General features: G+C 37.7%; 1 protein-coding gene across 1 annotated transcript; it reads left to right on the top strand.

Moving 5' to 3' along the window:
• The first annotated feature begins 27 nt into the window (after window positions 1–27).
• Window positions 28–25534, top strand: FBXL13 (F-box and leucine rich repeat protein 13). Its single transcript, XM_054274134.1, is given in 7 exon segments — window positions 28–118; window positions 273–435; window positions 13903–14080; window positions 17799–17861; window positions 17863–17890; window positions 17893–17965; window positions 25307–25534. Coding segments are annotated over 7 exon segments (750 nt in total). The 3' UTR covers window positions 25461–25534.
• The last annotated feature ends 1964 nt before the right edge of the window (window positions 25535–27498 follow it).

The following is a 27498-nucleotide window of genomic DNA, read 5'->3' as shown; positions in this document are numbered from 1 at the left end:
GCTCTGGTTGAAAAATGTCAACAGGTAATGTCTGTTGTCTTTCTTGACTCTCCAACACTTTCTGACACAACTTTTAAAGCCCTTGCAGAATGTAAACTTTTGAAGGTCAGCATTGAAGGTTAGTATAATGATAAAAAAATTATTATGATTATGTATTTTTGCAATTCATTCAGATAATTTGAAATAACTCTTTCAGCTGATTTCAGTGGGTATTTGGATCATGCTCTTAATGTATGTCAGATGTGTAATTTGCTTCTTAAATATTTCAACAGGGAATAACCAAAATGATGATTTAAGTTTCAAGCTGATGAGTAAATGCTGCCCCTACATGAGGCACATTCATGTGGCTGATTGCCAGTGGATTACAGAGGCTGGTGCTAAGATGATTTCACCATTGAAGCATATTCTTGTACTGAATATGGCAGACTTCACAAGGTACTAGATCACATCAGATTTCTGTAACCATTGCAAAGGGATTGTACCAAAGTTAATTTTACTTTTAATAAGTCCTGTTAGCACATCTTTCAGTTTTAAAAATAAATTCTTAGAATTGAAGTATAGATATCTTAATATTTTGAAAAATATTTTATACATATAGTTTTGTTCCTGTATGTTTTCAAAATTCCATTCATTGTTACTCCAATTCAAGCAAAAAAAAAAATTAACTGTTGATGTAGTGTCACTCAATAGCCATGGCATATTATAGTGCTGGAATATGGCTATGAAAAAGAATATGATAACCAAAGACAATTGTCACAATTCCATTGTCACAATTCTCTTGAAACTTGGATATTAATTTTGTGAATAATGAAGTAATACTTTATTACTGTCTAATAATAAGAAATAAATAAAATTGACAAATTTTTATAATTATCAAGAAAAGATGGTAATGAATATAGAGAAAGAATATATTTTCTAGAAGCAAAGACAAGTGGAAGGAGTTCCAAAGCTGGATATTTGATCCCTGTTTTGTGGTACAGTGTTAGAGTCAAAGGTGAGAGAGAATGGGGAAGGCAAAGTTTATAAACATTTCAAAATTAAAAGACCTATAAAATAGTACAAAGAAGTTGGAATTGCTTTTGTACCTGAAGTTTCTGACACCCTGGGTAGTTTTAGGGATTCTGCTTTGAAGTGTAACAAAAGCTTTTTTTGTGCCTGTTGGCATATAAAAATCTGATAATATTGCCTGGAGGAGCAAGTGAAAAGTGCTGGAGCAGTAATACCACATTATTCTGTTGGTGGTTTAGCTGGGCAGGTGGGACAGCTGCCTGTATTTTCTGGTTTAACATTTAGCAGGCTGGGTTTTCCAGTCTGTCAGCCAAATCATGGGCTCTGAGTGTGCTTGCACGTGTCTATTGCTTCTACTGCTAAAGAATGGCTGGATTATCCTGACAAAATTTTTTAAGCACTAGTAAGGGTATTGTAGAAATCCACTCATTTTATTGCTTTTCCAGGCACTTTCAAATGTGTCAGCATTAGCAAAGTAACAGATTTTATGTCTAAACTCATTGGTGTGTTGACCCTGGGCTCCAGGTACCCACCAAAGCTGCTTTACCACTTCAGTGGACAGGACAAAGAAAATACAGCAGAGTTTGTGGGTCAGGGTAAGGACAGGGAGAGATCAGTCACCTGGTACTGCCACAGGGAAACCAGACTTGACCCAGAGGAAGAAATTAATTTATTGCCCATCAAAGCAGAGTAGGGCAATGAGAAATAAAACCAATCTTAAAACACCTTCACCCCACCCATTCCTACTTCCTGGGCTGAGCTTCACCCTTGGATTCTCTGTCCCCTCCCCTTAGTGGCCCAGAGGGATGGAGAATGGGAATTTTGAATCTACCAAATCAGAATTCCTAAATTATAGGAAATCACTATGTGTGAAAACTGAAGAAAGAAAATTAATAGGTCATGATTTTTAGAATTAAGAGATGTGAATAAAAACATGTCTAAAAATGGACACAGGCAATGTAGTGGCTCATCTCCCTGGCACATAATTCCAGTTTAGGAATGATGGCATTCTTGTCCTCATGTATGATAAAGCAGTGTATGGCTTGTGTTGTCACATAGTTGATCAGCTGTGTATCCTTGCCTTGACGATTTAAAAAGTTATAATGTGGCCATTTCAGCTCTCAATCTCAGTGTGGTTACAGAATATTAACCTTTCAAATTCAGTTGGCTTTGTTGCCAGGCTCAGCATTCTTTATGGACTTTATAAAAGTTGGCTATTCTGAAGTTGCATTTCTTAAATTTATCTGTCCTCTTGAATGAAAACCAACTGCACTGTGAAATAACACCCAAACTGTCACAGTGGTTGAATTATTGCAGGGTGACTTTATGAATTCTAGCTTCTACTGTATTTTGTGGTTACACAATGAGGCCCTGTTCAGGTTATCAGTTCATTAGTAGCACTGGGACTTTGGGATTTGCAGTGATTCTTTGTGCTGCAACAAACTATACAAGCCAAAATATGATTCTATCCTACAGAATTCTGGGATTAAGTTTTTATTCATCAGGGAACACAAAAGAAATTCTAGGAATGCATTGAAAAGCTAATTGTACAGTAATGTTAAACATACCAGAGATCTGAACTGTATTGAAACATCTGTAGTTTTGAAAGACCTGTAGTCAGGTCTACAAATCTCTCAATTTGGTTGAAAGCTTTTCTATCTACTTCATTTTTATAACCTCTGTGTGTAAGTTAGCTATGTGCAAGATATGCAACTGATTAAGTGAAACACTCTGAGGAAGGACTCAGGTTAACTCTTCATGCAGGGTACAGAACTGCTATTGCACACAAATGCTGCTGGTGACTCTTGCTGCTGCTGTGCTAGAAGATCATTTCTCCTTAAAGTTATTTCAGTTCCTTAAATTAAAAAAGTATATTAGTGCAAATGAAATGTTTAAACAGGTTCTGAGTCTTTCTAGATTTGTTTCCCAAGCTCTGTCACTTGGAGTGGTGATGATTTCTGAGTGCTGGAGCTAATGGAAATTCTCATTATCTCCAACAGACTTTTTTTCAGAAAGCTCAGTTTTTCAGCCATTCCAAAGAGCAGCATCTTTCTAATTAAGCAATTAGTTATTCTGAGTCTTTGGGGGTTCCAAGGTCTGGTTTAAAAATGCCATCATTAATTTTTGCTTACCTTCAATGTTGGCTGCTGAATTCAAATTGCATACTGACTTGTACAGATTAGGAAAAGCAGTGATTATAAATATTGCCTACATTTCTCTTTTGGGATCAGTGATGGAGTGTAAGTGTAAGGCCGTTTGTACAAGGTTCTTCAGGAGTTAAGCTAAGAGAGCTGAGTGTTAGCTCCAACAGAGGCACTGCTCTCCATTGTGGTCTAGAAAACAATTGCCAATGAAAGAATTACTAACAAGTACCTTCAATATGGCAAGCTGCTAAAACTGGAAAGAAATGAGAGCACTGAGGGGAGTCAGGTTAAACATTGGCATGTCCTGCCTTGTGAAAGATGTTACTTTTACTTTTGGGACAAACTCTTTGAACCAAACACAGAAATCTAAGAGTCCTTGTCAAGAAAACTTTCCATAGAGACTACTCACTCAGTCACTGTCCAGACACAATTCTTACTAAGAACTTCATTATTTGGCTGTAACACAAAGTTTGTGCAAAAAAAAATTAAAATGTGAAAAAAAAATTATAATGCCTGTGTCTTTTATGGAGGCCAGAAAGTGAAAAAAACTTAAACTAAATAAAGAGGGTTAGGGAATCCAAGAAGACTTCACTTAATGTGCTCATTTAAAATATCACAAAATTATATCTGAATGAAATTTATGCTGCCTTGAATTTAGTCCCACAGTGTTACAACAAAAATGGTTTTTTTCTCTTTGTTTGCCACAGCAAGCCTTTTAAAATGCTGTGTTTCTTCTTACTCTAGTTTTTACATAGCACAACCCATGACCTTGGCAACAAACCAAGCTTTTTTGCTTACACTGTGTTGCTAAGGCTTGCAGTTTTTTCTCTCCCACAAGACAGATAAATTGAGCATTTTAATTTTTGTAATTTCTAAGAGTTATAGTAGGAAAAAACGGTGCTTTTAGCTGTTTGCTGTATTTAGGCATGTAAAATTCATGCACATATAAAATAAATACATTAAATGTTAAACACATTTCCTAGTGTTAAAACTTTACTTGATAAAAGGAAACCTATCGGTCTCCTTTATAACAAGCTACTATTTGTATGCTTTGGGTTTATATTATACATTTTATTAGCCTATAGAGGAAGTCATACTGTGATCTCTGTCAGCTTAGGCTAAGTGCTGGTTTGAAAATGCAACAGAGAGGACAGTGTTTCATGTACAGTAATCAACACCCATATAATGTGTTAAATAAAGAAAAACTGTAAAGCTCATGTGCTTTCCAGCAGTCTATGCTGTGGATCTCTCTTGCTTTTCCTGTCTTGCTGTTTAGTGTTGTAAACTTAGAAGGTGCAACTTAGATTTGCACTACAAAAGAGAATTTTCCTTTCTGATTTTTCAAATGGCAGCAGAATCCTTCTGCCCTTCAAAGCAGAGCAGAATTTCTTGCAGTAGGGATTGACACATACTTAAGGGAACACAGTGGAGAAAAGATACAATAGAGCCATATTTTCTGATATATTTGTGTCTCAGGTATGACTTACTTAATCAAAATGGAAGTTTTTCCCTCAGTGTTGATGCCTTTCTCTTCTGTTGCTTCTTCAAACACAGATATTAAAAGTCTTATGTTTGGAGGAGTTTATTATACTTAACCTGAGCCTACTTCTCAACTGAAAATTGGAAATTGAATAAAAGTAATCAGTGAGTAGTCTCTATGGAAAGTTTTCTGCATATGTTCAGATTTTGATATTGCATAAGAAGTTGTACATTTTGCATGAAAAAATCTGCCTAGGGAAACTTGTGAATACTAGGTATAAAAAGGGAATTAATTCATGTCATGTTCAAGTTGCATGTTGCTTAAGCATCTTGCTAAATAAGACCATTCATTAACAAAACCAAATATGCAATGAAAAGGAAGTGAACTTCAAGCATATGAGGAATTGGTGGTATAATGCAATTTCTGTACTTTTTTCATTAGGGCTTTGACTATATTGCTCTTACTCTCAGAAAATACATAGCATTACATTAAAACCCCACACAATTACATTTTAAATACTATTTTTTTCACTCTTTAATTTTAGCATTCATCCTTTTACATTTCAGAAAATATTTCCTTTATTCAAAATTTTTTAAACAACACACTTTGTAAGTCTCAATAATATTTTTTCATCGTAGAACGACATCTGGTTTTGTCACTCTTGAAGTACTCAAGATTAGTTTCTTAGAATTATAGAAAATTTAAAAGAATCTTAGAAATGAAAATGTTATACAAAGATTTTAAGTTCTTTGAAAGAAAAATAGTTTAAAATCCTTGTGAAGATTCTCTTTTTTCTAGCTATGCTTCCATCCTTCATTGTTTTGCTTCATGTTTTGCTCCTCTAAACTCCTTGCAATAGGGACTATGGTGTTTTAAATTGTGAGTATGGCGAATGTGTCCTTGAATGCAGAAAAAACATTACAAAAATTTTAGATAAAACTCTAAAATTATTTGCAATATATGCAAGGGATGTGAGCTTCTAGTACAGTGATGGTAACATCAGCACTTAGGACCAAAATCTGTCTTGGGAAAGCAGAGTCACTGGAACTGCTTCCATGGGTTAGAGAAGCAGTTCTAGTCACAAATTTTATTCTTACACTCTCCGTATGTTTGTTAGAATGCCTTGATTTCTCCCCAGTGTCTACATGACAAGGTTCTGGCAGCTTTGCTCCCAGGGTGATTTTGAGAACGTGCAGCTGCCCCTCTTCCCTCCTTCCAACACAAGCTGCTGATGCATATGGCCTGGACCACCCATATTCCTGGGACATTAGAAAAGTAATTTGGTATAAAAGTATTAGGACATTTGAAGAAAATGTCTTTAATCAAGCAGGATTTAGACAGAAAAACATAGCAAAGAATAATAAAATAAGCTTACTTGACTCCTGAGTTACATAAAGCATCCAGGAACAAAAACAGCCCTGACATAGGCTGAGGCAAGCTTAATGGAGGAGCTTAATATCAGGGGTGAGTTATATGCAGTGTAATAATGAGAAAGAAAAAAATAGCCTGAAACATAAAAAGTAAGTACAATACTTTGAATACAATACTAGGAAAAATTCTGAATACAATACAATACTAAGAAAATTTCTGAATCACTTCTGAAATCAAGGATAAAAGGATGTATAAAGAACACAGAGAAATATTCTCTGCTTCTCTCTATTCTTCTGCAGTGACTGTCATTTAGGTGCAGTTTGTGGTGATTGGGGTGGGGCTGTGGTTGAGCCCCATCCCCAGTGGGCACAGCTGTGAGCAGCAGGTGAGCAGCACTGACAGCAATGAGCCATGGAGTGCCCGGGGGCACTGAGCAACCACCAAAGGGAGCAGAGGGCACACAGGTGTAAAGCCTGTAAGATGAAGAATAGAAAAAGGTTGAGCTAAAGAATGAGAAAAGCAGATGCTTGAAGCCTTCTGAAATGGTGTTGCACTGCATGGGCTGATGCTTGAAGCTTTCTGATATTGTATGGTGATGCTCTGTGTGTTGTGGCTGCCTCAACTGCAGCATGTGCTGTGACACTCTCATGCATGAAGTTTTCTGCTGTAATTATTTAAGGCCCCATTCTCTCTGGATGAGTTGCTGGTGTGTGCTGTTTAAAGCTGGGCATGCTTTGCAATCACTGGGTACTCCAGAGCAGAGGTTATATGAATGAGTAAGCTCTTAGCTTCATTTTCCCTTCTCATGTGTTAATGATCTTCAAATCCTGACTGGTCCTGAAGGCCAGGCTGCAACACAAATATTTAATAATATTTTAATAATAAGTTTCTAAATAGGGGAAGAAAACCCTGCCCAAACAAAAATGGAATTTTGACTTTCCACAATAATCTAGAGGAATTTTTTAGCACTCTTAGCACTCTTAGTGGGATTCTGAATCTGCAGTGACTCGAACCCATAGTCTGGCTTTGCTTTTTAGTCTGTTAGAAAGTTAGGCCATTAAGACTGAGGAATAGCCTTGTAACAGTTAAGAAAAAGATATCATTGGGTCTAATAGATATAACCAGCTACAGAGTGCAAATTAATTAATTGCACTTGATTTCCAAAGGAAAGGATGTGACAAATCCCACACATTCCCAAGGCAGGGAAAAGAAAAGTTAAAGTATATTTAAGTGGGCTCCAAATTTCAACTTGTTTAGGAGACAGGAGAAAGACAGCAGTTAATCTGGAGACTCAGAAACTTAATGCTACAAAAAATAGGAAATACTAAAACAGAGTCATTGTGATCAATGCCAGATGTGGCAGCACCTGGAGTCCCAATTGCAAATCAGCTGCAATTAAAAGTACTCAGCAATGTGGAAAATCAGGCTTGATGTTGTTACAGGATATTTTGTCACAATGGAATCCCTGTCATCTGGACTGTCTCAAGAAACACTGGCAATCATAGCTTGTAAACTATGACCTGGCCTAACCACAAATGGTGTTAGGTATGGAAATTGAATTTTATGGCATGTGTTATACAGAGGGATTTCTACACTGCAAGAGAAAAATGTTCCTGCAGCTCCTGAAAACAGGTCTGGCCCACCATCACATGAGCTCAGGTATTAGAAACAATACAGCTACATTTGCTTACCCATGTCCCAGAGGTTTTTACTACGTGAATCTCAACTTTGTCCTGACACATATGAATTTTTAATAGCAAAATGAATCTGCATGGTAGGAATTGCTTTTTTCTCTTCTAGTGTTCAATCCATGACACTGGTGACTGTGGCTAATCTGTGCAAAAAATCTGAGCATTTTAGAGGATAAATTAAGTAATTGAATAGTAAAAGGCTCAGGCATAGATGGTGGGAGACACCTCTTAAGAGCTGTCCAAGGCCTGGAGTCACATTGGAGTCATCTGTTTGGTTTGGAGTATGAACAGGAAGCAACATCTGTATATCTGTGGAACAAAGATACATTACAGATGCTGACCTTGAAGGTTGCAAAGAGATATGTGGACAGAAATCTCAGAAGTTGGAAATATCCTAGCACACAGTTGTTGTTAGAGAGAGACAATACATTCATTGTAGTCTGCAGTAGAAAGGCAGAGACTTTCAGCATGAGAATATAAATAATGAGGAGTTATTCCTTGCTATGTCATGGCCTCAGGTGGTTTTTGTCTCTAGCAAGTGAGGACCCTCACCAACTGGTACAGTCAATAGTTATTTTCTTACCCACAGAAACCATGGTGAAATAATAATAAATGGATGTTCTGCAAATGTCTGTAGGCCTTATGGTATAAAATAACTGAAAAAGAACAAAAATGTAAAAATTACTTGAAAAAAGTAGCTGTTACAGAGGTTTAAGAAGTTTCTTTTTTAAATTGTTTTCAAAATGGAAATGACAATATGCTATAGAAGAGATGCTGGACAAAGTCTTCCCTTTCTCCATAGCAATGGAATGTGCATCCAAGATAATACAGGAGTAATTTATTGACACTAAAGGAGAAATAGGAGAGCTTTTGGAGAGTGGATGATCTTAGTCTGTGTGTTGCACAGTATTTGTTTTGCCAGAATCTGTTTCCAGGAGTTCCAATATGATAGCTCCAACCATATCTTCCATAAATACGAGGAGATGTAGTATAGAAGATGGAATTTTCCAGAAATATGTCAATATCCTGGATGGAGATCCCTGACATTTATCAGGGAATAAATCAGGAAGTCTAATAAAATTAGTGCTAATTGATGCCTTTGTATGTATGTTAGATACAAAAATAATAGTTAAAAATTTCATATAGATTAAGCTTTCTGCATAGACATTGTTTGAAGAGGTTTCTTTTTGGAAAAATGAAAGTTTCATAGTTTTTTATGTAATGTCCTAATGACATTCCTTTTTTAATGAATGTCCCAATGACATTCCTTGTCATTCAAGTCTTCACTCTTTTTCTTAAATTTGTAATTGTTAACAAAATGCCTCAATGTATTGATTTTCATTTATAAAAATAGATTTTCTGTGATTTAATGTCACTTTAGTAATATAAAATTATTATAAATTAACTTTGAAGTGATAGCAGAATTGATTGTCATGTGGCAAAAAACCTCCTTATTATATTCTTTAGTTTTTCATTAGCAATTAAAGTGGTGCCACTTTTGATAAAGAAAAATCCAAGAACAAATTATGTCCTTGAGATCACACCTATTAGACCATGAGTCTTTGCTGTAAGAAATTGAAGTTCTGGCATAAACCCATTTTAGGTTTAAGCACATAACTATTTTATTGTCTTGAATAGGAGTACTCTGGTCAACAAAAATTTGAAATCTGTGGATTTTCACGAAGCTGTTGAAAGTAGTTTTCACCAGACAACTGCGTCTGCTGAGAAAAATGCAAAGTTTTGTGTTTTCCTAAGTAGCCAGGATTGGAAACTTCTTTCATTGTTCCATTTTTTGTATCTATCCAGCTTGTGAGATTTCAGGAATCTGCAAAATTTGAACTCCAGCCACACTCTTCCAGCATTATCATTACAGTGTCCACATCTGGGTCCCAGACACTATCTGCATGTGCCTGTTTTTTCAGGATGATACTTCCTCTCTGCCTGCAATTAGGCAGTGCTGTTCACAGCCTAATTGTAGATAACTTATTAACCATATGGAATAAAGGGATAACTTTTTTTTCCAGTAAAGTTTACTTTATTGATATGAACTACAGAGATATTCTGCTGTGATTATAAAAAATAGTTTTACAAAATCAACACTTAATTTTCCTTTACATTAGAGCGCTTAGGATCAGAACATTGCCCAGTTTCCTGGTGTAGAAGAAGTAAAAATCACAAAGCATCTTTAGATCCTCTTGCAGTCCTAATAAAAGTCCTTACTGTCTTGAATGAGGGGGCTGTTCATACATTTTTGAGTGTGACAGCACTATTTCAAATATTGTCTTGTAGCCATAAAGCCCTTAATGGTAAGGCAGCAATTTTAAGACATTTGGTCTTATTGAGTAGTATTTTGTTCCAACAAAAAAACCTAAATAAACCAAACCAAACAAACAACACAACTCCTCCCAAAAAACATTTGCAAAAAGTTCTTCCACCCCAAATTGTGGAGATACATAAATGTGTTTTGGTTGAAGTACTTCACATCACATTACCTTTCTTCAGTTTCTTTGTTTCACAGGAGGTAGGAAAACTGATTTTTTTCCCCTTTCTCTATTAATTTTTCCAGATTTTTTTAGGGTTTGAGACCTCTTGGTTGCCATGGAAAAATATTGGAACTTTCTATATCACAATGTAAAAACTTCAGTGACAATGGGATTCAGGTAAAAACTTTGCCTTTTTCTTGGTGTTCCTTGGAAGAACCCCTATTTCATTAAATTAACCATATCCAAAATTGATCTTTTGTTCTGCATGACATTCTTCATAACACCATACTACATCAAAAATTCCCCCCTTTCATTCCTACAATGCCATATGCCTGAGATCTTGAGATCTGTTCAATTTTGCCTTGAAAAGGGTGAAGAGGGGACAGTTTTTTGCTGTTTACTTCCATGCAGAACCTAGTGGGCAGGAAATCAACTTGGTTTGAAAATTCAGTATGAAGAGGAAATTACTGTTTCCCAAATGTATGGTTAAACTGTGAAATACCTCATCCTTATCACAGGTTGCTTGAAGTTTACCAAAATCCTTTTGGAGATTTGACAAACACAATATGATTGCATAGATTTACTTTGTTTTTGTATTTTACTTTGTATTTCCAAACAGTATGAGAAAGAAACACTAGAGGGTAACTTTACAGTAGTAGAAAGAACATCTATCTTGTTAGGAATTGACATCCAAATAAGAGCACTTGCTTTTGTAACTGAAATTGTTCCTAACGATATATAACAGAAATGCTTAAATAATCGATTTTTAATGGTATTGATTTCATGCCCATAAACAGTTGCAGATCATAAGGCTGCAGGTACAGGCAATGCCATCACATAATCCCAGCCCTCAGCTTCTACAGTTTTTCCATTACAAATCTTCAACATCCACCATTTTATAGCCATATATTGTAAAAATGAGTCAGTTGTTGTACCACAAGAGCTACATCTGGATTGAATCTTGTTGCTCAATGTGCACGTCAGGCCATTTGCTTCTCTAGGAATAATTCTGACTTGTCTTTCATGAATGTTCTGTGCAAAGTTCCATGTTTTTACCAATGGCCAAGTATGTGCATCTTGTGTACCTCATGGAAAGTCGTGTGGTGCCAGTGCTGCTGCTCTCAGAGGAGAATATTCACTGCTCTGCTGTGCCATGCTCATGGCCAAGAAGCTATTTCAAGTGTCTCATTACACAGAAGAAATTTAAAAAAAGGCTATTAAAAAGAAGTGTTTCTGCTTTCCCTGTGTGCCAAATGAATTTGAATTTTTTGAGGAAAAAAACAGCAGCAGGGAGCACATGTGGGAGTTGCAGAAGCCCTGTTTTCATGGATCTAGGGAAGGCAGGAGAAAGAAGAGGAGATTCAGAGTAACTCAAAACAAAATGACAAGTCATTTTTGGAAATTGAATCCAAGGATATGATTTTATGGAAAATTTGCAGAGGGTAATCCCACTGCATGTTCCTCGGTACTATAACAGAATGTAAACACTTATGAGATCCCATATTTTGAAAACAGGATCCTTTTTCATTCATAATTCAGATTATGCTCACTTAATGAACAGCAATTTAGTATTTGACCTTTTCATTGATGTTTGTGTGTGTCCTTAGGCCTTATTTATGCACAATTAAAATTGTGCAATTAAGTTGGAAAATTATGTTTTCTTCATATGACATTTGACTTTTTATAGTGACTAAATGTCTTGCAAACATAATTTATCCTCACAGCCTCATCTGTTATTTTCTCTATAGATATATAACCAGGGACACAGAGATGAAGTGAGCAAACAGAGCTCCATCTCTTTTGATTGCAAATATAATTTGAATGTTATTTGCAAAAGCATGTAGGGGTAGACTTAAAGTTAAGAGTAAATTCAGAACCTAACTTTCAAGGATATTTTAAATAAGCATGTAGACAAGCTATGCTAGTAAAAACAAGATAAACACATATAACAGGCATTGAAATCTTGGCTTCACCTTGTGTTACATACCCTAGCTGAGAATGTAGTGATTGAGTCATCACATCTGAGGCCTAATTCTGAAAGGATTGCAGTTTCTCTTGCATATGGATGAAAAATATTTAGTTGCTAGGTGTAGAATGTTTCTGTATTACAGGTGAAAAACAGACCATAAATCCAAAATTGAAATAGGAAGGGTAGAGAAGCCAATTAATATAAATTCTGAATATTCTACTTTAACCTATCCTAGATTCAAACATTGACACTTCCAATATTTTGTAAAATAAAACAAGCACCCAAAGCCTGAGAAAGCTGCCTTGATATAGCTGTACCAACAGACAAAAAGAAAATTAAACCAAAGTGAAGATATAGACAAAAATCTTAAAAGTATAGTCTATGAAACAAATTGCAGATCTGATAAGTTTCTTTGCATCTATTTAGGTAACACTTATGAAAATCACACAAATATATAATCTTTTGTCATAATAAAAATAATATTTTCTAGTGATCAACCCTGTGTTATTGGGTGAGTTCCTATGTAACATAAGGAAAAATTAGCTGTGTGTTAGTACTGGTTAATGCAGAGGTAATTTTGTCAGAATATATATAAATATAAATATATAATATTTGTGCATAAAAAATGCATGCATTTTTGTGTGTGCTCACACATTTTATTTATCCATGTGGTGCTTAGTCCTTTTACCTCAGGACTAATTCTTGAAAGCTTTGAAAAGCTTCATGCAACCAGTGGTTTTTATTCAATCCACTATGTGTTCTTCCTTGTTCTCCCTGTAGAGGTAGAATTGCTATTCCAGGAAATGATAAATTACTCTGGCCTTAGGCCAGGATTAGCAGGCTGGAACCCAGCTCAGTGACACATTGAAGGCTTCTCACCAGGGTTTGAGGCTGGACATGACAGAAGAGGAGAGATTCTGACTGAAGCTAAACCTCTGGTAGAGCTGCAGGGTGTCCTGTGTTCCTTATGACATGGAAGTGAAGAAATGTGATTTTAGGCAACTGTTTTCAAGAGGTTTCCAGAGAAGGTTTCAGTAGAAGGTCTAACTTCTCTTTGTAAGCCTAGAAGTGATGTTTTTCAGGCTTGGAAAAGATTCAGGCTGAAAAGTAAAAAAAAGTTTCAGAGTGCAAAGGAGAAAAGTCTATTTTAAGAATCTAAGTGACCTTTCACAGGAGTTCCATTATTATTTTCCAAGACTGTCTGCTTTACAGAATACATGAAAAAGCTAGTATTTGAGTTATAAAGGTGCTGGAATTGGAGTCAGTATTATCTGCAAATGTTTATTCATTCTGAAAACTAGGATAGAACTTGTAGTCAATCAGTATCGCAGTTAACTGTCCTGAGCTCCACAGAGCAAACCAGAGCCCAGAACTCTTGAGTGACAGTCCTGAGGTTCTTACCATTCCCTTCGAAAAAAAAAAAAAAGTGATTTATTCAGATACAGCTTTCTGTTCATTTAAAAGAGAAGAAGTTGTTATGAACAAAACTGGGCATTTGCAGAGAGCAGTAGAATGAATTTATCTGGGCCTGTTTCTCTAAGCACAACATTTTAGCTACTGGGTTGTGCTAAATTTAAAGAACCCAAATTCAACATGGTTTAATGTATACAGTAGAATTTACATAAATGTTAATCTAATGAACCCACAGTATAACACACAAACAATTGAAAATAGGCCCTTAATGCATTTCTTCTTTTTCTAGAAGTCAATGGCAGAATGACTTCACTTCTAATGAAAGGTACCTAGAGAACTGAAGTGTGGGAAGTGGATCAAAGGATTGGTGTACAAGCATTGTAATTGAGTTCTGCAAGGGCACAGAATACCTGGAACACTGCCTTGTCTCTTACTGCCCTCAGCTGACAGATGAAGCTGTGAAAACATTGGCATTTCACTGCCACAGACTGACATCTGTCAACACAGGAGGCTGCCCAAAGGTATGCACAAGAAATAGGGTGATAGTTCTGGGATTGTTACTGTAAAGAATTACTTACTATTTCATCCAGAAATTTGACCTGCTGGCATCATTCAGCTGCTTTTCTGTGAGTTTTAAGATTTGAGACTTGGCTCTTGGGAGTATTTGGCATTCTTCTAATGGTTGCAGGTACAGTATAAAGGTGTCCACACTGTGTCAGCTAAAAGTTTTTCTCTCCAGGACTTGATGTCTAAATAAGGGTGAAGAGAGAAGAGCTTTCACATTATGTATCACTTCCTGCAAATACTCTCCCATGGTTCTGGTGTTTTGGGTGCCTTGGAAGGATTGTAGCTTTGTTTTAATTAGTCTTGATATTTTCATGCTTTTTTTTTCCCCAGATCTTTTTCTGAACCCAGGTAAAGCCTAAATTGGGGCATTAGAATTTAATATCTGTTAAGTATGCCTTTACATGGCAAGGCAGTGGATCCTTTGAAATAAAAGAGGTGCCTAAAAGCTGAAGCCCTCAGGGTTGAAATTAAATTATTTAGATTAAGATTCATCTGTAGTGAAACTTAGTTTTTCTTTATCTTGAACTTCTATTACAGCACTTTTGCTTCTTGTATTTTCTGTATAATTTCTTTCTGGCTGAAGTCTGGCATCCCATTCATCTTTTTGTTGTATCTGAATGTGTGTTCTCTTTTGAAATTCTGCTGTTATGAAAGCCTATATCTCTTGCCTGTACTTTCTGACTTAATGGCTCTGGCTTTTGTGCATTTAATTACTTAGGCAGTTTTAATTTTTTTTGACAGCAAAACAAAATACTTGCTTCATTTTGAAAATAAGCATACAAACAAATCAGTTTTTAAAACGCTGATTAGTTTTTTGTTTAAATTTCTTGGGAAAAGTTGCAATTTTGCTTCTGTCACTATCACATGGCAATGAACAAGTTTATTACTACTCTTGGAAATGTTAATCTTGAACTATCCTTTAAAATGTTGCCACTCAATGAACCAGTTTTCCTCATTTTTTCCCCATTGAAATGCCCATGTCCTATTTCCTTCCACAGTAAGTCTGCAGCCATCACTGGTCCCTGATCCCTCCTCACCAAGACCCATCTCCATAACCCCTGACTATCCTCCACACATCCCCTCATTCCCTGCAGTGGCTGAACACAGCCCCTGCACAACTAATTTGAGATTATTTGACCGACTAATTAGCCAGCCCTAAATTTAGATATTCTCTGATCAAGTTGTTTGCCTTCCAAATGTACAGAGGTTTCTCAGCCTCTAGGCCAAAGCTCAGTGGCTGTGTTTCAGATCTGGGAGGCCACTCTCTATCTCTATCTTACACTAGCCCTTGGTTTATATCTTACAGATATTTCTGTACACCATTAATTATTATTTACATGGGTCCTAATCTCCTCTGTCCTTTGGGTTTAGATAGGTATTCAGCTATTTTTCCACAATGACAGTGGTAATAGAGGTTCTGCAGAGGTCTTCCCAAAGCAGTTGAAGTATGTAGTGCTGCCATCAGTCCTGTCTCCCCAGCACATGACATACCAATGCAGGAAAACAAAACAAAACAAAACAAACACCATAAAATGTCAGCAAACACCTTTAGGCTGGCAACTGGGAGATTTTTTTTGTTATCACAGCAGGGAGTTATGAAAGAGCTTTCTGGGAAGGGAGATGGGGCAAACTGTCATGGAATGTTAGTATGGCTCTTGGTAAGGGAATGGACTGGTCACATTTTGCAATTCCTGCAAATGGGAAAAATGAGTCAACTCAGTGACCCAGTAATCCCCTTCCAACACTTTGTTCCTAGATGGTATCTTTTCTTTAAACACTTATAAAGCCAATCTGTTAAATGCTAATACCCTACTATTTTCAGAAGAGAACATTGAGACTCTTCCACATAAACCTACCCATAAGCTTACAAGTCTTTGTTTGACTTGAATCCAGCTTGCAGCTCCATAAAATGAGATGGGTACACCTGTGCATATTAAAGCTAATGGGTCTTACAAATCCTTTGGCAAACTCTAGTGTAAATTGAGGGTATCCAGCTGCTAAGTAAAGAAATATTTTCCACTCAGAAACTGTTAAAAAATGGTCAGGAGATGAAAGTCGGAATGAACCTGTTCCAAAGGATATATGTTAATGTGACCTGCAACATCAGGTATCTTATTTTTAAGAAAAAGAAATTTAAAATTAATATAGAAATATTAATATACAATATTAAAATATTAAGTTAATATAGAAATATATGTGCATTAAGGATATTTTGAATGTGCTATGCATGTTACTCAAAAATTAGAAGAGCTTATAACTTTAATCCTATATTCTGAGGCAAATCAATCATCTTTCAACAAACTCCAGTGACTTCAGTGGAGGTGCTCTGAGTCTCCATGCCATGGTTCTGTATGCCTTGGGCAGGTACAAGTCGTTTTTCAAATGCTGATTGTATAAAATATTCAGCAGTTTTGTTCTGAGCCTTCAGGGAGTGAACCTGATTCAAGGGTCATTCTTATTTCATAGGAAAAAAATGAAGTTGCTGTGGGAAATATTCTACACATGAAAAAATACAGCAAGAGATGAAAATAAATCTCTGGTTAAATGAATTGGCCTTTTAAATAGCTAAATTCTGAAGATACAATAGAATGAACAACAAATTCTGTCATTCAGTCCTCTAAAGGGAATAGGATTCAGGGTATGACAAATGTAGACTTTTCTAAATGCATCTGATACCAGTTACCGGCTTCAGAGTCAGCAACTTTTTTAAAAATAAGAATATGAATCTCCTTAAAAATATTTTAATCCATTTATTAATCTATTGCAGATCTTAATACTAAGCATATAAATAGATCTGGAATAAGCAAAGCACATGTACATTGCTCCACATATCAGGAAGACTGTCACACACTGTTCCACAACCCCAGGCCCCAGCTTTATCTTGCTGCCTTGTCTCTTATAGATTCTCATGAGATTGGCTGTTTGATACAAGTGAAATCCTCATCTCTCTTTCTACCACCCCACTCCAGTGATTTCACTCAAATGTCTTTGATTAAAGACAATCTCTTGATTTTTGGTCCTGAATGAACAAGGTAATTAAAGTATGTGCATAATGTATTCTTGACTGTTCCCATTGAGGTCAGTGGAGCAATTATTAGCTTGCATGGCTGCTTATGTACCTTGAAGATTGCGTGTCATGTTTTTCTCAAATGCAACTTCCAGCATTAATGACAATGAGTATCAGTTCCTGAAAAATGGACTTGTGAGGTGAAACTAAGGACCTGTGCTTCAGAGCTAAAAAAACCAACCACACATTAAAATATCTTGGTGTGAGACACTCATTTGTAACAGAGAACTAAGTATAAAAAGTCATACAAGTGCATCCTTGTAATTTAGAGAGAGCAATGCAATTGCACAAATACTAAAGGCTTCTATGTGCTGCATGCACATATATGGGTGGGAAAGTTAGACCATTCTCAGTAGGTGAAAAAACCCCACAATATTTAAAACTAGACTGCAATCACAGTTAACTAATATCTAATATTAGAAAGTGACAGTTTCTGTGGAGCCTCTTGCAGAGATTCAGAATTCTGCTGTGCCGGAAACCTTACTTCAGTTTTAAAACATACTTTTTCTACCAGTCAGACACTAAAGTTGTGCTCTGGGAATTCTTTTTTTTTCATCTATTCAATAATCTTCTAAATTCTGCATGTTTTGTTGGTTCATTTACAGATGATTGATACACATATCCAATACTTGGCTGCAGCCTGCCATTATCTCCCCTGCTTGGACTCAGGTCTCAGGTTGCATTCATCTTACTGACAATACCTGAAATATCTTTGGAAAGCCTGTGAGCAACTCCAGATTCTCACGACACTGTTCTGTAGAAAAATTACCAAGAAAATATTTCCTAATCTTACTTCAGAGGAGGTTGTAAACCCCAAAACATGAGGTTCTTTTCTTCACTGGCATCATGGTGCCATGCTGGGTATCTGGCTTAACCAAGTCAAGCTATGGTACTGTGACCACCTTCCCAGGTTGGTTTTTACTGACCAGCCTCTAAGAACCTTCTCTTAAAGTTCAGTCTGAACTTCCCCTGACACAGCTTGTGCTTTGTCATTGGTCAGCACTTCCCCCTCATCCTTCTCTTCTCCAAGCTGAACAAGCCAAGTGACATAAGCTGCTCCTTGTAGTTCTTGTGCTCAAGATATTTCACCATCTTGGTCACCTTTCTCTGGATGGTCCCTAATAGTTTCATGTCTTTCTTACATTGTGGTGCCCCAAACTGTCCCCAGCACTGGGAGTTAGGCTGCCCCAGTGCAGAGCAGAGCAGGACAATCCCCTCCATTGCCCAGCTGGTGATGCTGTGCCTGATGTCACCAGGACACAGGTGGCCCTCCTGGCTGCCAGGGCACTGCTGGCTCCTGTTCAACCTTCCATAGAACCAGAGTCCCAGATTCCTTTCTGCAGGGCTTTTTCTCCAGCCTTTCATCTCCCAGTGGTTATGTGTAACCAAGTTTACCCCATCCCAGGTGAGGAATTGACTATTTGCTCTTGTTCAGTTTCATGCAGCTGGCAATTGCCCAGCTCTTCAGTCTGTCCTGATCTCTCTGTAGCTCCTTTCTACCCTGCAGGGAGTCTTGTTTAGTATCATTGGCACACTTTGCATTTAATTCCTGCATCCAGATCATTTATAAAAAGATTACAAATTAAGCACTGGTGTCTGGCCACTAACCTGATGTAACCGCATTTACTGTAACCCTTTGAGCCAGTTGCTCGCTCAGTGTATTATGGACTGTGCTGGACAGTTTATCCAGGATACTTTTGGAGACAGTACCAAAAGCTCTGCTAAAATCCAAACCCACCATATCTACTGGCCTACTTTGGTCAGCTAGGTGGATGACCTTGTCATAAAAGAAAATAAAGTTGGTTAAGCAGGACTTCCCCCTCTGTGAACCTATGCTGGCTGTGCCCAGTGACTGCATTGTCTCTCAAATATTTCTCAGTTACTCTCAGAATAAGTTTCTCTATAATTTCACCAGGCACTGAAGTGAGATTGGAAGGCCTGTAATTGCTGAAGCCTTCCTTCTTTACCCTTCTTAAAAACTGGGAGAACTAAGTTGAGTCTTGTGAGTCTCAAAAGATGTGGATTCAATTCCCACCACCCTTCCATGGGGATTAAGAGTATTACAGACCAGGCCCTGTGTACCCAGAACAGCACAGTGGCCAGACATGCCCAGGGCCTGAAACTGGAAAGGAACTGAAGTTTAGACATGGTTGATCTATCTGAATAGATAACTTAATAAAATTTTATGAGAGTAAGAAATATAAAATACCATTCTATATAGACAGCCTGTACTAGGAGAGCTCTAATAGTACTTTAACAGTTCCTCTGTAAGTACTGTACTTCCTGCTGAGCCATTCCAGGGTTAAATAGCTGCTTTAGAGACCACAAGACCAATACTTAATAACTCAAAAGGTATTTCCAGTGTGCTTCACACTTTCCAAATCGTCCTCTACTATTTCCCTGTCTTACCACAAACAATTCTGCTGTCACTGGTCTTATTTTCTTCACTTCTCTCAGATGTAGTTCTCTCAATGTCATCTCAGAACTTTCTCCTTAAAATCTCTACTTCTAATTAAACACTTGTTAGATACAGAAAGTGCTTTGAAGGATTGGTAGGCAACAGTAGTAATTGAAAAAAAAAATTCAGATTCATTTAATCTCTTCATAATTTTATGATTTACAGTTTTTCTCATCTTAAGCCTCAAGGGTTTTTCTTTTATCCTCAGATTACTGTTGTTGACTTGTTTATTCTGTGACTTCATATCTCTGTTTAGAGTAGCAACAGTGTGTCAGCCCTTTCTGATTCTGCCTGCTGATCCGTCTTCCTGTAGAAGTGAGATGAAATGGGAACAGAAACTTGTGCAAATTCCAAGTTGTGCTGGGTGAGCCATCACCAAGGAGCTGACATGACTTCTCAGAAACCCATTTGCATTATTCTGGCCTGGGATGACCCAAGATTTTGCCTCTGCCTAAGAGTCCCACATGCAATAGGTTCTCCAAAGGTCTTGATTAAACTCTTCTGACCCAGCCAAGGAATTTCTCAACCAGTTATTTTTACTCTGAAGATAACCCTGGAGAGTTACACATCTTTGCAAAACAAAAAGGCAACCATGAGACACATGTCTCCACCCAGTGTTATCTTTGCCCTTTTTGTGATGTTCAGAACTAGATAAACTTTGCCAACTTTATTTTCTTGAGTCTCATTTTCTGGACAGTGGATGGTTTTTTTCCTTGCCAGCCTCAGTCTCTAACCCTTCACACCACATATTCAGTGACAGGAAACTCCTGTCCTGCACCATCTGAGTCTGGGACAACACTTACTAGGTGGACTGATATGCAGAATAATGCAGTCCCAAGCATTTTTAACTTGTTCTTTCCAACAAGTCCAAAGAAATCCCGCTCTAGACTTTGCCAGGCCACAGAATATACTGGGAATGACATTCAGAAGATAAAAGTGAGTTCACAGTGAGATTCTGATATGTTCCACATCCTGCATGTTTCCCACTTTAGGAAAATCTTTTTTTTTTAATTGCAGTTTAAGGTCAATATGGCAATGATGATAAAAATTTTATCTTCTGCCAATAACTACATCAAAAGCACAGTAAAATATGGCATGATTCTAGAGTTAGTTATCTTGCAGTAGCTTTTCAGCAACATCAACAGCAATGACAGTATTGTCACTGTCACATATTTCTATAAAACTGCGTTTCTTTTACAACCTGTATGTTTTTAGTAATGAATGACAAGCAACAGATTGTCAAAAAACTAAATCAAGCCTTAATTCTCCATTTTCAGCTAACTCGTAAAACCATATTCAGCTTAGATTTTCACAGAAGGTAAAGGCTGGTTTCAGGTGTAAGTTATGTTCAGAGGGTGTGAAACTGACATTGTAGAGAAATTTCATTCTCTGTTTAAGGAGATGGAAGAGGTCATCTATGTAAAAATTACATTCATCTGGAGAATTAAACATGCTAGTGGCTTAGGTTCTAAATAAGCAATAGAAGAAATATGTTTTTAGTTTAAAGTTGCCTTAAAATATCTGTGGCATAAAATGCTACTTCATTGTTCCAAAGGAATTCCCCATTATTTATTGTTAAACACTAACCAGTCCTAGCAGACATTTCTTAACAGACTAAACCTTGCAAGTATTGAGTCATATCTCTTGTATTGTGCACATTGTTTTTCTTTTTTTATTTTTACTGTTTTGATAGATTAAAATAGAAAACATGTGGAGCCACAAAGTTCTCCAAGTTTCAGTCCAAAGCAGCTTCATAGGAAACAGTTATGGGCCTTCAATTGATCATTCTTTCCAAAATAAGGTAGATTTTGAGATTATATTTGCCAACATACTGCCCTGCTTCCAGGTTTAATAAATGTTAGAAGGAAGAAAAGGTTTGTGGCCTGGTATCCTGCTGCATATTTCTGTATCCAGAGGCTAATGACCTTTCAGTTAATCCAGTTTCTAAATGGCAGAAAGAATCATGGATAATCTAATGTGGAAGTACATAGTGCTGGTACAATTGATTTCTTCTGCTAAAGGAAAAACAACCTAACTCTCTGCTTTCTAAAATGTAGGAAAAGGTGGTGTCAGCTTGATTTGCATAAGACTACTCCTTAAGACTACAGGAAATAACATACTGGCATCTTTAGAGAAACACTTCTGTTCCCTGTAAAACGTTCTGTGTTAACATTTCTAGATGCAAAATGAGAAAGGAAACATGTCATTGACAGAGAAGCCAGCTAGGCTTGTAATATCCCCAAACTACATCTCATCTGTAACAGTTTGGTTCCTTAAGATCTCCTTAAATTACTCCTTAAAAATTAGGTGCTTCCTTCTTTCTTGTCTGCACTAACATAAAACTGGTTACATTTCTCCTAAACTCATGACTACATTATTAACAAACTCATCAACAATTCCTCTTACAATTTTTGCCTTTTAAACAAAAATTACATCAGGTCTTAATAGTTACAATACATTTAACATTTGGAGAAGACTTTCATTTTTGTTTGGTTTTGTTGTTGTGTTTCCTAATGGCTGCTGTTGATTAGAAAGGAGAATGCAAGAACTCACAGAATTTCTTAGGTTTTATCCAAATATGCAAACAAACATGGAACTGGGAATGAAGACCTCCTACACACAATTTGGTAAAAGACCAACAGCAATTACTCCTAAGTCTTCTGTTAAACAAGAAACAGAAATACAGTACTGTCTTCACACTGACTGTAATTCTCTCTTTGGAAGTGACACAGAGGCTCCTGGAGTGCCATGTTTCAGCCACTAAATGCGTATGAACTGGATGCCATAAAATGATAAAACTATTGGACCTCAGAATACTTCAGGTCCTAGGTACTCTTACCACATTCTGTAACCTGGAGCATGCCTGCAGAATGCTTCCTGCTTTTCCCATTAGCTCCCTGCCTCCACTTGCCTAATTTCTCATGTACTTGCACTACAAACATTTCTCCCATGTTTGAGATTTTATTTTCCATTACTTTTTACTGATGATTGGTGTCTGTAACCTCAGCTCAATAAGTTTTTTTTCAGAATCTATGCTTTTTATTATGATGGACCCAGTCAAACAGGAACAGGGTCCCCAGGGCAGTGGTCACAGCACCACCCTGACAGAGTTCAAGTGTTTGGACAATGCTCTCAGGCACATGGGGTGACTCTTGGGAATAGTGCCATGCATGGCTGGGAGTTGGACTTGATGATCCTGGTGGGTTCCTTCCAACTCAGCACATTCTGTGATTCTGAAAAATTGCTGAATTTTGGAATGGCTCAGGATTCAGACCATTTTGCAGTACTGTATTTCCCAGTTATCCCCTCTCAGTAAAATGGATTCAAACTTTGGGTAAGGATTCAATTAGGTATTCCAATGCTGTTCAAGCCCTGTGTTTGGGCCAGTTCTTTTGTCTGACTTATACCAAGAGATAGCTGTTTTGCCAAAGATAACTGTAATTATTGGCTGAAATACTTTTATTCATCAACTGGCTCATTTAAGACAGTAAATAAATAAATAAATAAATAAATAAATAAAATAATCAGACTCTGTCATAGTACAGTATATCTTAAATAAACAATCTTTTCACCATGTGTTGGTGATTAATGAATGGCTGTTTCTGGCAAACCACTCAACTGTAGCTCCAGGCATGGGACATCATAACTTTCCAAAAAAGCAGTAACAGCTCCCCTTATACATGCTTCAGACAGCCACTATACATTGCAGTTTCCATGAAAAACAGGAATTTGGACTTGGATGAGTTGATTTTTTATAGGTCAGAGCTTATAGCTCATATAAATTGTGCACACATTCCTCAATGGCACAGGCCTCCCTAATATAAAAACAGATGCAGCCTTGTGTTCATGTGGTTCACAGAGTGTGTCAGTGTTGGACATTTTATAAAAAAAATATCCTGCAGTGGTTGCAAACAAACCCTTCTTGCTTCACTAATTCTGTCCCTTTTCCACTCCTGCCCACTTCCCTTTCCTGCTGTAGTGGTGCAGGCATCACAGCTGGGCACATCTGCCCCTTGTAACCACCTCCAGCATTTCCACTTTGGGAACTAAACACAAAAACACTGTAGCAGCATTACTGACAGATCACAGAGCACTTCAATTTGGACTTTTTTTCCAGTATTGTCTGGATGCTGTATATTATATTTTTCCAGAGCCTAGGAATTGGCCAGCAGGGAGAAAGACTGTCTTGCTGTGGCTGTGACACACCAGCTCAGGCTGAATCTCCTGGAGAGGATGGGAGCTGCAGAGTTGGCTCTTCCCCAGGAGCCCTGGAATATTCAGCACAGGGGGAGGCTGGGCAGGAGGGTGCTCTGCTCAGCAGGACCAGGCTGGCAGCCAGCTCACACAAGGCATGGAAAGAAAGAGACATTCACATTCACAGCAAGCGGTGGGCTCTGTTTCTTCAGCTTGGGAAGGTACTGAAAACTGCTGGATTGACACTGCCAAAAAAGAAGGGAGAGGTGCTCTTCTTTTGAGTGTCTCACTCAGGAGGCCTGATTTTCTCAAATTTTGATCGAGTTTTATGCTCTAGTTCTGCAAAAGAGCAGTGGCCACAAAATGCTTAGGGGGATCTGAGGGGTCATGGGTAGGTTTGGGCATCACAGACAACTCTCTTCTGGTTCATCTCTCACAGAAGCTGCAAAACAAAACAGCCTTGGGGCAGGTTCAGAGCCAGCACATGCAGGTAACCACAGGCTCCTGTAGCACTGCCTGTTGTGTACTCAATTCCATTTCTGAAACAATACATGTTAAAGGAGGTGGGTGACAGAAGATACCTACAGTAGAGAGGCTGCCCAAAATCAGGCAGAAGGTGAATGAGGAAAGGGTAAAATACTTGGAGGTGCTGCAGACACTGGTTCAAAAAGAAAAACAGAGGGACCTGCACAGTTACTACAGCCTTCCTTTAGAGCCATGAGAAAATAGCTTGGAGATGCTGTAATACCTTCAGGTGTAGCTGGTTTATTTGTCTTGCTTCGTTTTATATTTTCTTCCAAAGTGTGTTATTATTCCAGTGGCATCACACTCTCAGATCTGTGTTCAGGCAGATGCTGACACACTAGAGCAAGTGTGGATGAACCCATCAAGACCATTGAAGTGCTGGAGCATGTAACCTGTGAAGAACCTTCAGAGAATTGCTTTGCTACATCCCAGGAGAAGATTTGAGATGGAGGAGACCTTATTGCTGTCTCTAACTCTCATCAGAGCACAGAGAAGAGAAGACAGAGCCAGACCAGAGTCAAAGGTGCACTGATAGGACAAATGGCATATGGAAAATTCTGATTACATTCTGATTACAAGGAAAATTTAATTTTTTAACCAGGAAGCTGGCCAAACTCTTGAAGAATCCCAGAGACTGTGCAACCTTCATCCCTAAAGATATTCAGAACTCATCTGGTAAAGCCATGACTCACCTGGAATAGTTGGATACACTTAAAGCAACATCAGGTTAAAATACTCTCCAGAGACCTCTTCCAACATAATTCATTCTGTGACTCTATGACCTAACCAATTATCTTCTGGTTTACTTTCCTCAACACCCTTATAATATTGATAGCTTTAGTTAAAGCAAGGAACTTTTCCTCATTAAACTGCTTTTAGTGTTCTTTGTAAAAACAGCCTCTGAAAAATTTTGTCATTATTAAACTTTTGTTGCAGACAAGCTACTTTGAAATACACAGCTGAACTGGAGAAACAGGAACATAATGATGCTGACCATCCTTCCTGGCTCAGATATGACTGGGATGGTAACATAATCACCTTCACCAAAACATGCAGATCAGAGCCTGAAAAAACAAATTCTTCAAAATGAAATAAGAAGAAATTGTGCAGCATCTCTACAGTTCAAGGGTTTTTCTCTAGAGCATGAAAAGACCACTGTGTTATTTTTTCTTAAAACTAATCACACTTTAATAAAAGGCCATTTGTTGCATTAGTAAGGAAGCATAGCAAATCTTTCTCACAGGAGTATGAATGCCTTCAAGCAAGACAGCTGCACTCAGACAGCACTGCTAACTCTCAGATGTTGATTCAAGCTGTCTTCATCTTTCAGTAATGAAAGTTTTTGTAGTCCCGTGCAGAGTAAGCAAGGAATAAATCTGCATGTGTTGGAGGATTTGTTTGCCATGAAGGTCCTCTCCAGGACATAAACACTCTGACTCCCCAGAGAACTCCACACTTGATGTGGTTGGTACCCATCAAGAACAGCCTTCTTGAGGAGTGGAAGCAGTGAGTAGGCACTGACTGCAGATTCTTTAACACACAACTACACCCATGCATTTAAGCACAGTTCTCCACTTCTCAACAGTCACTTGCGCACCCACAGCCCTCATTCTCATAAAAGCCTCTTGGGCTGAGTCCAGCTCTCTGAAAAACCTCATGTTTGTGTCTGCAGGTCTGAACTGTAGGCTGGCTGGCAGCTGAGAGAGCAGGAGAACCAAATTAAAGGGAGCACAGATGAAAAAAGTGTTAGAGTATAAATTTGTTCCACTTACAAGGATGTCTTCTCATCACATGGACAAAAAAAGATATATGGGCTCACAAGGGATTTGCCATTCAAATTCTAATTGCTGATAACCTACTAATCTTCCCTTGTCTAGAGATAAATACAGTTTCACCTCATTAGAGCAGAACAAGACATTGTTCAATGCCTTTGGGGAAACTCATAAGGAAGGGTTTGTCCTCCTTCAGCTTATTCTTGACCTTTATATTAACGTTCTAGCTGGTCTCAACATGTTTTAGCTTGGAATGAATATAATCAGTAGCTTTAGTGGTAGCACAATTTTTCTGCTGGCTGATTTAAACTTCTTTAAGCAAGTAACTAACAAGTCTGATGTTTAATTCTTGCTGGATTTAGAAAATTATTGAATTCAAAGTCTGAGTTTGCTTTCTTTTGAATGTGGAACAAATAACATGTTTTCTTACTATGTTCTCCCTTAAATTGCTGATGCAGCAGTCTCAAAAACCACAACCTTAATCTCAGAGGCTGACAGGCATTGTATTTCAGGTGAATAATGGGACCATTAAATGGATTCAATCTTGTGAAATACCTACTAGACTGTTTTCATGTGGTGTGAATTTTGAGGTGCTTTTTTCACTTTGGCTGCAGCAGGGCATAGAAAACATTAGTTTCAAATATTTTTCTGGGTATCAAAAACCATTATAATTTATTAATTTTGTAACTTTTAAAAGTATAATAATAACTCATATCTAGTAATATTGTAATGCCTTTAGTAATACCATTAGGAATGTTTTATATATATTACTGTTTATATTAAAAATACATATAATTTGTCATATGCATTAGTGCCCACCTCATCCCAACAAGCAGTACACACAACAATAAACAAGAAGGGGAGTTTTTAACCTCCCTGAATTACAGTAGGTATGCTGCCCTTGATTCTTGAAGTCCATTAGCCAGGGGCAATTATATCTCCTGGGGAATCCTGTGGCAAAAGAAGTTAATTTCATAATGTACCATTATGCCTTAAAGAACATACACGTATGTACAAAACTCAAGGCCTGAGCTGGCAGTCTGAATTGTCTCCTGCTCCTCACCCTCCCCTGAGCTGGCAGGGATGCTGACATTTCAGCTCAAAACACAAATTTCACTACTGCTTTTATAAGGTGCCACAGACATGCATGGAAAGGCTTTTAAAAGCCCCATTTACTTTGCTGTGTGCTTGTCTTACAGTAACACAGAACCCTCCACAAATATCAGACCTGCCCTTGTGCAGGTTCAGCTGCTCCCCTCACCTCCCTCTCTGCCTCCCAGGAGCTCTGCAGGACAGGGCTCTCACTCACTGCAGAGAGAGCAAACAGAGAGATTCCAGCTCTCAGTCACAAAGGCA

This window comes from Melozone crissalis, unplaced genomic scaffold (assembly GCF_028551555.1).
Source record: "Melozone crissalis strain CALT ecotype California unplaced genomic scaffold, PUWL_Pcris_2 ptg000004l_1, whole genome shotgun sequence".
NCBI classification, from domain to species: Eukaryota; Metazoa; Chordata; class Aves; order Passeriformes; family Passerellidae; genus Melozone; species Melozone crissalis.
Note: the sequence above shows the minus strand (reverse complement) of the source record. Positions and strands in the feature narration are given on the sequence as shown.